General features: G+C 40.8%; 1 protein-coding gene across 1 annotated transcript in view; it reads right to left on the reverse strand.

Moving 5' to 3' along the window:
* Positions 1-307: 307 nt before the first annotated feature.
* LOC107667089 (SH3 and multiple ankyrin repeat domains protein 1) overlaps positions 308-11,558 on the reverse strand; it is a 61,606-nt gene continuing 50,355 nt past the window's right edge. The window contains 8 exon segments of the mRNA XM_074186928.1: positions 308-1,215; positions 2,184-3,287; positions 4,080-6,775; positions 8,877-9,121; positions 9,229-9,352; positions 10,041-10,156; positions 10,357-10,416; positions 10,698-10,724. Coding sequence (XP_074043029.1) covers positions 1,134-1,215; positions 2,184-3,287; positions 4,080-6,775; positions 8,877-9,121; positions 9,229-9,352; positions 10,041-10,156; positions 10,357-10,416; positions 10,698-10,724 — 4,454 coding nt within the window. The 3' untranslated portion in view covers positions 308-1,133.

Consider the following 11,558-nt stretch of genomic DNA (forward strand, 5'->3'; position numbering starts at 1 on the left):
TAAGAATAAATTCAACAAGAGAATAATTTATTCAAACCTCTTAAGCAGAGCTTATGTATCATCATATTCATCAATTATTGTACAGAACAATAGAAATATCTGATATTTATATCTATATCTATATATATATATATATATATATATACTTTAATTCTGCATACATTTCCATACACACACTCACACATAAATACATATATATATTTCCTTTGTTCCTATTTCCTTAAATATATTTTCAAATGAAATGGAGTTATACTTTACTCCAATAAAACAACCATCACCACCGTAACAAAACACACATGTGTGCATGTATGTGTTTGTGTAGGTTAACAAGAGCGCACTTAAGCAATATAAACGATGGGTCCTTTCATTGTGTTGGAAGACTGATTCTGCTTACGGTATTAAAACGCTTACATACTTGATCCTTATATGGTTATTATTGGCATTACGATGACTTTTTTACTGCTTAAAGTCAACACGAAACAGTCTTCAACCCATTTTACTTTCATAATCCAACATATCTGAGTAAAAAAGGACATTCAATTGTAAAAATGTAAGGCAGGACTTGATTTTATCTATTGCAAATCGATTGGATGATGGAAAGTGTCTATATGACTGGCGGTTAAAAATTAAAATGAAGGAAAATTACATTTGATAAGCATTTTTTGTTTTCATTGGAATAATGCGCACTATTTAAAAAGTAAACGGGGTCGTTCTGGATTCATGTTGACTTTAATCATCATATTATCAGATGAATCAAAGCCTGCACGTCGTGATGCTAAAATATGCACAGTAGCCTCATTTGTATTAATATAATAATATCATATTACTAAAGTTCATTACACCTCTTGATCTCGTCATCCCAAAAAACAATGAAAGAAGTACATTCTCTCTGTCTCTGACTGGCTGTAGATGTTTGGCCATCTGGCTTCAGCAGGGACGACAAACATTTGCTCATGATGACTTTAGCTTTCACTCTGCGAGAGTGTTCGAGTATTTGATAGCGCTTCTCCATTGCAATCATCCCCACCTCTGTCCTTCAGTGGAAGTCTTTCCCTTTCATCCCAAGTGCTTTTTGTCTAACCCCAATCTTTCTTTCTTTCTATCCTCTAACTGGTTCTCTCTAATTCTCTCCTCTAGCTCTGAGTCGCCTCATCTTTCATGCGTTCGTTCTGCCCTTCAGAAGAAACAGTGGAGACAGAGAAAGCAGAGGAGAGCCTAGAAAACATGGAAGGGGGGAAAGAAAAAGAAAGGAGGCAGAGCATGAGGTAAGAAATCAAAGTGCTGGATATACTGATCATCTACAGACTATGATGAAGAATTTAGCATTCAAAAAGCAATTAAAGTTGCATAAGTGTGCAGTATGTAATTATAGGGCACGTGTCAGTTGTGGAATTTCAAATAAATGCCAGGTTTAATGAAAGGAATGAGCTATAATTCAATTGATTTGATGATTTGTTTGGTTTTAAATGGAATATGAAAAATCATTCAAATACACTACTAGTCAAAGGTTTGGTCCACTTGACCTCTCATGACTTTTTGATCTAAATGCTTGTGCATATGTTTACATTTCTAAAATTAAAGTTTAGTTTTTAGTGCACAAAAAAAAAACAAGAAGACGTGAAAACCTTTAGTAGTGTCATCATGAGATTGGTTTGGATTTGAATTATTTCTTAGTTTTCATACTTTACTATAACTCTAAATTGTGGAAAAGGTTAATAATAAAGAATGAATAGACCTGAAGGTCACAGTCTAGAGAGGAAATGGGTTTTGTGATCAAATGAAGTCTTCCTTACTTAACTAAACTTCTTTTAATAAACATCATCTAAAGCATACAAAAACATCAATGGCAGGATATTTATTTATTGTTGAGTAAAGCTGCAGGATGAAGGTCACAGTCTAGAGAGGAAATGGGTTTTGTGATCAAATGAAGTCTTCCTTACTTAATTAAACTTCTTTTAATAAACATCATCTAAAGCATACAAAAACATCAATGGCAGGATATTTATTTATTGTTGAGTAAAGCTGCAGGCAGAATTATCCATGCAGAGCTAAATTTTTATGAAATGGTGGACCATTTTTAGGAAAACTAATATAAATGGCTTCTGATGCTTTCTGATGCTCTTTTGCTTGTTCATCTAAATCTACCCTTCATTTTCCCTCCTTTTCTTATCTTTCTATCTCACCTGTCTGTAAGTCTCTTAAGCGCGCGTTCAATGTTCATGCGATGTCCGACCCGACTCACGCCCAGATCCAGGAAGTCCTCTTTTGTCAGAGACGGCAAGTGGGAGCCATCAATCTCATTGTCGAGAAAGCGCTCCCGGTGCTCTGTCAGATTCAGGTAAGTCAGCCAATCAGCAACATCATATTTGCTCCAGTAGGGGAGGGGCTTAGACACAAAAGGCTGATTGGGTGGAGGAGGAGTTAAGGGCGGGTAGCCCATACAAGATGGGGAGGAGCCTCCAGACAGGAAGTTGGTAGGAGAGAGAGAGCTGGAGACCAGCGCGGGGATAGGAGGAGCCACGGGTGATGGGAGCGGAAAAAGAGGAGAAGTATGCGGGAAAAAATTCTCTGAATATTGATGGGCGACTCCCAACGGGGGGGTTAAAGGAGGCTGTATTTCGTATGGAGAGCCATAGAGTGGCGCAGACGGAAAGAGAGGGAGCGAGGATGGACGCGGAGGTCCGGGTTGTGGGTGGTCCGAGCAGGAGATGAGGGGACTGGGAGCTCGACGACGCTGGGAGTACGAATGAGATTCGGAATGGCGTAGCTCTGGTCCGGAGAACTGAAACTCGGAAGTTTTACCACGATACTTAGAGCGATGCTTCGGAGACAAGGGATAGGGGTAATAGGATGGAGAAAGCGGCAGATGAGAGACAGAGGAAGGAGACAGAGGTGCGTGAGAGAGCGATATCGGGGAAATGGGAGGATGAGGTAACGATGGAGGAGAGAGGGGTGCATGAGCCAGGGAAAGAGGAGAGAGGGGGGCATGGGGCAGTGACGGAGGGGACAAAATCCCATGAGGAAAAGAAATAGGAGAATTAGATGGCGTCCAGTCTTTGAGAGGAGGTGGAGCTGGGATCGGGGTGAGAGGTAATGGAGTCGGGGTTAACGCTGGGGTTAGAGACGTTACAGGAAGAGGAGACAAAGGTACGGGGTTAGGGTTCAGAGCCACAGAATGGCAGTTAGGTGTTAAAGAGTTAGGGGGAAGGTTTGGAGAGAAGGAGCGCTGGAGAGACGGCACAGAAGCAGGGAGGAGAGGTGCACAGCCGGAGGGATCACCTGGAAACCTGTGAAGAGTAAATGAATGTGTGTAAAGCAGACAGTACTGCCCATTTAAATCAGAAAAAATAGCAATAAAACTAGATGAGAGGTGTTTGCCAGTGAAAACATTTGCCACAACAATGCTGAGTTCATCCAGCCTGTCTGTGATTACATGAAGAAACAGAACACACTGAGACAGACTAAATCCAGAAGAACTGTGGCAATGTCTCCAAGATGCTTCAAGAAACTTACCTGCAAAGCTACAGTACTGTGAAGAATTTTAAAAATGCTGTAAAGTGAGGATGCTTTCAAAAATAATGTCATAAATAGATTATTCATCAATTAACTTCTATTAACTAATCAAATCAACGTTTGGTGTGACCATACTTTGCGTTTAACAGCTTTGTCCTAGGTACACATGAACGTAGTTTTGCAGGTAGGTTTTTTTAAGCATCTTGGAGACGTTGCCACAGTTCTTCTGGATTGAGTCTGTCTCAGTTTGTTCTGTTTCTTCATGTCATTGCAGACAGACTGGATGATGGTGAGATCAGATCTCTGTGTGGAGCATTGGCTGTTATCAGACTCCTTATGCAAAGAAAAATATCACTGGATTATTTTATATATACTGGATTTATAATATATATATTTTTACCTACACTCCATTTGAGATACAGTTGGAGGAAAAAGGTATATAGTTAAAATAAAACTGTACATTAGCCCACATAATGAATGCAGAAATTATGTAATTCTTAAAGGGTTCACATACTTTTTCTTCAGTAAGAACATGAGTGTCTTTTTGATTTCACAAGATGTCTCACCTATGATTTGACGGTGGTGCCTGACCCTGCCAGCCACCAAGCTGTTGTAGTTTACTGCCGAGTTCATTTATAATGCTGGCCTTAACGTTGGAGAGAGGAGAGTTCAGACGTCGATCCATAAATGGCATCTTCACTGCAGCATCACCTCCTCTTCCCTGTTCCTGCTCTTCCTCTTCCCTTGACCTGTACATGTTGGGAGCAGTGCTAGCCTGCCGCTGTAGAGGCCGTCCGGTTCGTCCATTTTCTGTGTGCATGTGATATTTTGACATATTCTGAGTGTGCGTTTTTGCAAGTGGCGGGTTTGGAGGTTTGGATTTATGCACGTGCGCGTTGTGTGTTTTTTGAGCAAATTTATCAGGGTGAGAAAGAGACGAATCCAGGGACACTCTTCGGTCCCCTTTGAATCCATCCCCTACTATCCCACTCTCCATGCTTTCTCCCCGTCTTCCTCCCCTCTCCTTCTCTCTGCCTCCTTCTTGTTCTCTTCTTTCTCCAAAATGTTCCATGTGGTGATCACCGCATCTGTGACTATCCAGTTCCTCAATCCCAGAATCGACCACAGCCTCCGACCAATCACAGCCCTTAAGTGCCGGAGGAAGTCGGTCACCTGCGATAACTGATGTATTTTCCAAAGGCATTGTTGTGGTGACAGTCATTACAGCCGCAGTTGCAGCCACAGTGGAATATGACATAGAAATGTTAGCATGGCCTTGCTGTGGGTAGAAAAGTGGGAAAGGCCGATGCAATGACATAGGGTCAGATGAGGCGTTTGGGGCAGAAGGGGAACTCGATGAAGGGAATATCTGAGGAGAAGGAAGGGACGGGGAGAGAGCTGACTGGGTCAGATTGGCCACCTCACTGTCGTAAGATGTAAGACTAGAAGCGGCAGAGTCTCCCGCTTGTGGCGAGGGTAAAGGTTGGGGTTGGCTGGTGTTTGGGTGCTGGGAACAGCTTGAGGGTTGCAACTGGGGTGGGTTTGCAGGAGGTATTTTGGGACACAGCTGTGGAGGGGGGATTAGAGGAGATGGTGGGAAAAAAAATGGATGCACCACAGCAGAAGGATGGATGGGTGTCTGCTGTGAGTCAGCTTGCATGTTGTCTGGTAGGGACATGGCGTCTTGCGGGGGTTTGGACAGCGTTTGCAGAGACTGTTGCTCCTTGGGTGGATGAGATCCTGACAGCTCCTTCTGTTGTTGTTGTTGATTATATTCTGTTGTTCCATGGGTGTCTATTTCTATTCCGTTTGCAAACTGTATAGGGGGAGGTAGGGGCTCTGCAAACACGAACTCGTCGTCCACATCCACAGATGGAGCAGGAGGTGGAAGCACCATCACATCGCCACCCTCTCCAACCCCTAGATTTTGCCCTCTCTTTTCATCCTTCTCCTTTTCCATCCCAGTCTCTCCCATCTTCTGTCCTCCTCTGTCATCCTGGGAATTACCAGTGGGATTTTTGTCAGCCGTGCCGAGTTCACTCTCCTTGCCTATAAAGGAAGGCCTGCGGGGAGGAGGCTTGGGCGGTATCCTCTTGTGCCCTTCCCTTTCTCGGTCCCGCAGGTAAGTGTGGTACTGATTGACTCTGTTGTCTCTGTCCTGAAAGTGAGACTGGTACTGACTGGCTTGATTATCTGTAAACCGCACCTTTGGTGCCCCTCTTTCCTCTCGATCCACAATATTCTGTTCACTCCATTCCAAGCTCCCTGTCCCACCACCACTTAATTGAAGCATCTGAGGAGACTGGGGGCGACTCTGTGGGACTGGCCCACTTGTTGTTGGAGAGGCACCACTAAGGTATAGAGAGGTGTGTGATTGGTAGATGTACAAGGGAGGAACAGGTTTTTGGTTTGGAGAGGAGACAGCAGAAGGAAACACTCCGGTGCTAGACAGCTGCCGACCGAAGTGGCATTCCTCTCTACGCGTTCGCCGGTCGTCTTTCAGTGCTCGCTCACGAGCCGCCAGCGCCAGCCCAAGTGGGCTTGTTGGGTCTAGAACCTTCCCCGTCAATGGGTGGATGAAAGTAGTGACTTGATGAGGTGTAGCTGATGCATACTGTGGCAACCCAAACGCAGGCGGCATGCTTAAAGCATTGCCGGAGATCAATCCCTCATCGATAGACTTAGAAGGGCGCAATCGAGCGGAGGTGTTGGCCTCCAATGAAGTCTGAGCAGATTCCTGCTCATCCAACATGTCCTCCTCAGAGGAGTAGTAGAAGGAGGTGCTTCTCCGATGGGAGTCACGGTAGCGTTCGCGTTCCCGCTGTGCTGTGCTCTTGCCCAGTGTTTCCAGTTTTGACGGGATACTAGGTGGTTGAGGTGGAGCGGACGTAGGTGCCACGACTGGGTTTTGAGGCTTTGCCTCTTCCTGCTCTTCATTATTCTGAGGAGACGGTTCTGTATCCTCACTGCTCGCCTGGCTGCTGTGCCCAGAGCTGCTGGTAGATGGCGCTTTCACAATAATCGTTGGGATCGAAATGGAACTTTTTTCCAACTTTTCTCGGCCGGTCTCCTCCACCTTGCGCTGCTTCACCAACAGCCCCTTCCCACCTTGCCGACCTGCAATCTTGGCCACTGCTGGCGCTTGGTTCCGTTGTGCGGTGGACTGTTTGGGGCCCACATCAGAGGGAGGCGTGGCATTGCTATAGCCACGCCTCAGGCCGCCCATTCTTGCTCCTCCCATCTTGCTGGTATCAGTTTCAGCCTGTGAAACACAATATTTCAAAGTCTTAAAGGGATAGTTCACCCAAAAATTAAAATTCAGTCATGATTTACTCACCCTTGTGTTGTTCTAGTGCTGTATGCCCTTCTTTTTTTGTGGACCACAAAAGGGGATTTAAAAAAAAAATGTCCCATGTGCTTGTTCATATAATACTAGGCAATCAACATTAAGCTTTCAAAAAAAAGGTGCAAAAGTATCACAGAATGGTCCCATATGGCGCATGCTGTATATTCCAAGCATGATATGATTCAGCAAAAAAACAAACCGAAACTACATTGTACTATATGTATATATGTACTATATTATTTAACAAATATCCTGACCTTGGCCGTTGGTCTCTGTGCACGACTGTGCATTCTTGATACTCTATTAGTGAAGCAGTTCACTCCGACTCGCTTGGGAGAAACCCACAAGTAGTGAAAAATCAAGATTAATAAAAATACAACATGAAATACAATCCATGTACCTTCTTCTCTGAAGTAAATGTATCTGTTGTGTTTGTTGCAACAAGTTATCACGGTCATCTGTCAACTGTCATTTTGACTGTCATGACAAACAGATTTCCGTTTTGGAGATATTCTATTCAGTGAAGAAAGTACATTTTTTCATGACGCATTTTTATTAACCCTGATTTTTAATAACGTGTGCTTTTTCTGGGCAAGACGGAGTGAACTGCTGCGCTAATAGAGTCATCAACTTGCAGTCATGCACAGAGATCAACGGTCAAGTTCAGGATATTCATTAAATAATGTTACATTTCAGTTTGATTTTCACTAAACCTTATCGTACTGCATATAGACATGTATTCAGTAATGCGATATGTCACGATAATTAATATGCACGATATTGTTATCGTGGTCACTTCAAAATACAGAGAATAATTATTTTTAACAAATTATTCAGAATTTTTAATGCATTTTAAGAATGCTTTTCCCATCAACTGGTCACAATGCACAACACCACTGTATGCTGCGTGAAAGACGTGTGCACACTCTGATGTAAACAAGCGCGGATGAGAAGCGCATGACGGAGCGCGTGAGAGACGCTCTGAATGAAAGCGCACATTCACTCTCTGACAGCAGATGGCGCTAAACATAATGCAGCTGTTACCACGGAAACCCCGTAAACAAAACAGCTTTTGTGTTTCTGAAAGGTGTTTAAATTATTTAAATAGCCATTCAGATTTGTGTATTTGCTATGGTGTTCATCACAATGCCAAATACCTAAATATTTAGACTTAATAGGTTATTTATTATCAAACTTTTTTACATTTTAATCTGGACTACAACATGTCCTAGATATTGTTTGAAAGTGTTTTGATTCTTTATTGTTTGGCCAAACTTTACATTAGGGCTTAATTAGTTAACATTAGTTAATTCATTAGTTAACATAAACTGCCAATGAAAATTTCTTCTAAACATTCATTAATCTTAGGTATTCCAATATTTAATAACACATTGTTAAAAATAAAAGTTGCAACTGTGTTATTTAATGTGCTAACATGAACTAAGAGTTGTATTTTTTTTATATAACAAAGATTAATAACTTCTGTAGCAAATGTAGCTTTTGCTCATTGTGAATGTTAATGCATTAACAAAGGTTAACTGAAGAGATCTTATTGTAAAGTGATACCTATTGGTCTTTATAATTCTTTTGCACTTTAATTTGTGTATAATTTTTTACTTTATACATATTTTGTGTATTGCTTTATTGTATTTAAATGTTCAGTTATTTTTGTTACAAGAAAAAAGTTATTATACCCCCCGAACACTTGGAATATTTGGCACGTGTCACATGGGACCATTCTGTGATACTTTTGCATCTTTTTTTAAAAGTTTGATGCTGAGCGCTATCCACTGACATTATATGGACGAGCGTGTGGGGCATTCTTTACAAAAAATTATTTTGTGGTCCAAATAAGAAAGAACAACACAGGGTGAGTAAATCATGACTTAATTTTCATTTTTGGGCTAACTATTCCTTTAATACTTTTATTGTGTCTGTATATGTCCAGGAACAGACAAGAAAGAATATGAGCAATGTCTCTTCTTGAAGTCTTTGACCAGCGCTATCAAGCTCTTACCCTGCGGTTGGGCGGGACCCTGTGCTGTGTCTGGCTATGAGGCAGGTGGTGCGATGGAGGCAGAGGAGGGACAGCAAAAAAATGTGTGGGTGCCGCTCTCCTGTCTGTGTGGCCGCCAGCAGACAGGGGCGGCTCAGGCGCTGAGGTGTCGGGCGGAGGGGGGATGTCCTCTGGTCCAGGCACAGAAAGACTACGAGACAGCTTCATAGTAGGAGGATGGAGATGCACCCTCTCCTCCTCGGTCACTTTGGACAGAAGACATGCAGAACACAGTTACATAAACCGCACCTAGAATTACGGTGCAACTGGACTGAAAAGAGATGGATTCAACACTTGTTGCATTTAAACTCACCCATGGATTTCTGACGCATCATCATAGCACGCTGAGTTGAATGGCCTGATGAAAACTGGGCTTGGTTAAAACCATACCCAGACCCTGAAGACATCATGCCAACACCTGATTGTTCGAGAGTTTGCTGTAAAAAAGGGAAAATACTGATGGGATGGAATATTTAGCACATTGAAAGTTCAGACAATCTTACAATTCTATTTCCACACAATGTACTTTTTTCAGCACTTGCAGCACAGAAGTGGTGTCACTCTCGCACTTATTACCAGGTGAAAAGCCTTACTAACATGACTTTGCAACAGCTAAGATCAGGCTAGCAAATGCAATTGGACATAAGAAGCAACATACTACAAATAACCCTTTTATTCCACCAAAACTGCTTTTACAAAACTGTGTATATAACTCTTTTCAAGCATTTTTTAAGCTACTTTTTTTTACAACAGTGGCTTTTGATGTCACATGCTATTGTGCACACATCTATACAGCTGGGCGAGCTGATGCAATAATCAAACAAGCTCTCCAAAACTTCTCTCTCGTGTGAAAATGAATTGTTTTGTTCTGAACATTTCACCGATTCAAGTCCCCCGTGCTGCATTTTTGATATTTTTTTTATGCCAAAATATTTAGCTACATGCTGCTGTTCATGCTGTTGTTTTTTTAAGATGCTTGTTAACGTTTATGCTGATGATAAATGACAAAAGACATCATACTGACTGTAGTTTAAATTATGAGTAACTTGACTTCAAAAGTAGCTTCCTCGACACTGTCGAAACGCTATGTTAATCAGAACAGAGATAATGAAACAGAGATGTTACCTCATTAGCGTTAAAGCCCTTGTTTCGTTCCTTCTTGCCCCCGTGACCTCTGTGACCCTGAGAGTCTGATGTGCTAATTGTCTGCTGAGCAGCGGCTAGAATCTCGTCCAGCTTGTCTGGAGAATGAAAAGAGAAAACGGACATGCAATAAATCATGAAAACCTATTTTTTGCCTTTAGTCTATTTATTTAGACTGGAGGTCAAACCATGTGCATATAAATAATTTACATTAAATGTGAGATTCAAAAGTGTGTATATAGACACAAATGTATAGCAGGAGATGAAAAATAATAAATGCAAAGGATGGGTTTCTTACTAAGGGCCATTTGATAGACGCTCTTCTTCTTTTCTGGCGCTTGAGAGCTCTCTGTGTGATCTGAGCATTGAGAAAAACACATGCGAAAAATGAACACACAAATACACAGTATCTGTCCATATGTATCTGACCATAATGATCCTGATAAAAGCTTACAAGGAACAAACACACATGCAAGAGAAACATTTGGGATTTCATCAATTGCTCTTAAATGCCTCTCATCTGATAATCATACTATCTAGAGGCAGTCATAATACTCATTTCATCACCTGTATACATTTGAAATCTGACATTCACATACTCATAAATGCAAAAACAAAAAAATAAATAAATAAAGTCACCTGGTTTCGTTTTCCATGGTGAGGCAGCTGTAAAAGGAAGTGAGTAACATTAAATATGCATTAACGTTTTTATAATTGCATGTTTAACTGGACACTATATTTAGTTTAGTTTTTTTTTATCATTATTTCAAATTATTCCCTTGCAACAGTATCAACACTGTCAATACCCAGCAAGGATTTTTCTCAAGTTTGCAATCTACTTTCAGTTGTCATGGTAACAAACTAAGACAAAAACTGACAGCCAACAAACATTAGAACATGTTTTCACTGTCGTTGACAAGAAACAAATTTCATAACTAATACATGTAAACCACATACAGTTGTTTATTATTTAAAATCTAGACTGATACTGACTGATAAACTAATGAAGGACATTAATAACCTTGTTTTATTATCCAACCTAAAGAACGCATTAAACTCTACACAATATTTTTATAGGATTAAACAGTTAATTTCATAAAACCTGATAGAAAAGATATATTGAAAGATATATTATATATGAAAATGACACTTGTTTTAGGACCTTTTTTTGTTTGGTTTTTGCATTATAACATTTTTTATGACCAAAAAACAAACACATTTTAAAGAAGTATTTATTTATTATGGTTGTGAAATACAAATACTGTAAAAAATAAAAAATAATAAATTTTTAAAAAAGAACTGTATTAGATTCTTATTAATGAGAGTCACTGATGAGAACAGCATGAAAAAATCATTGTGGAGAAAAAAAAAAGTAAAACATCCAACAAATGTGCTCAATTCTCATAAAGTGACAATAAATTGAATAAATAAACACACACACACACACACACACACACACACACACGCACACACACACACACACACATTTATCACATTTAT

Source organism: Sinocyclocheilus anshuiensis, unplaced genomic scaffold (assembly GCF_001515605.1).
Source record: "Sinocyclocheilus anshuiensis isolate Anshui unplaced genomic scaffold, SAMN03320099.WGS_v1.1 scaffold415, whole genome shotgun sequence".
In the NCBI taxonomy this organism is placed as follows: Eukaryota; Metazoa; Chordata; class Actinopteri; order Cypriniformes; family Cyprinidae; genus Sinocyclocheilus; species Sinocyclocheilus anshuiensis.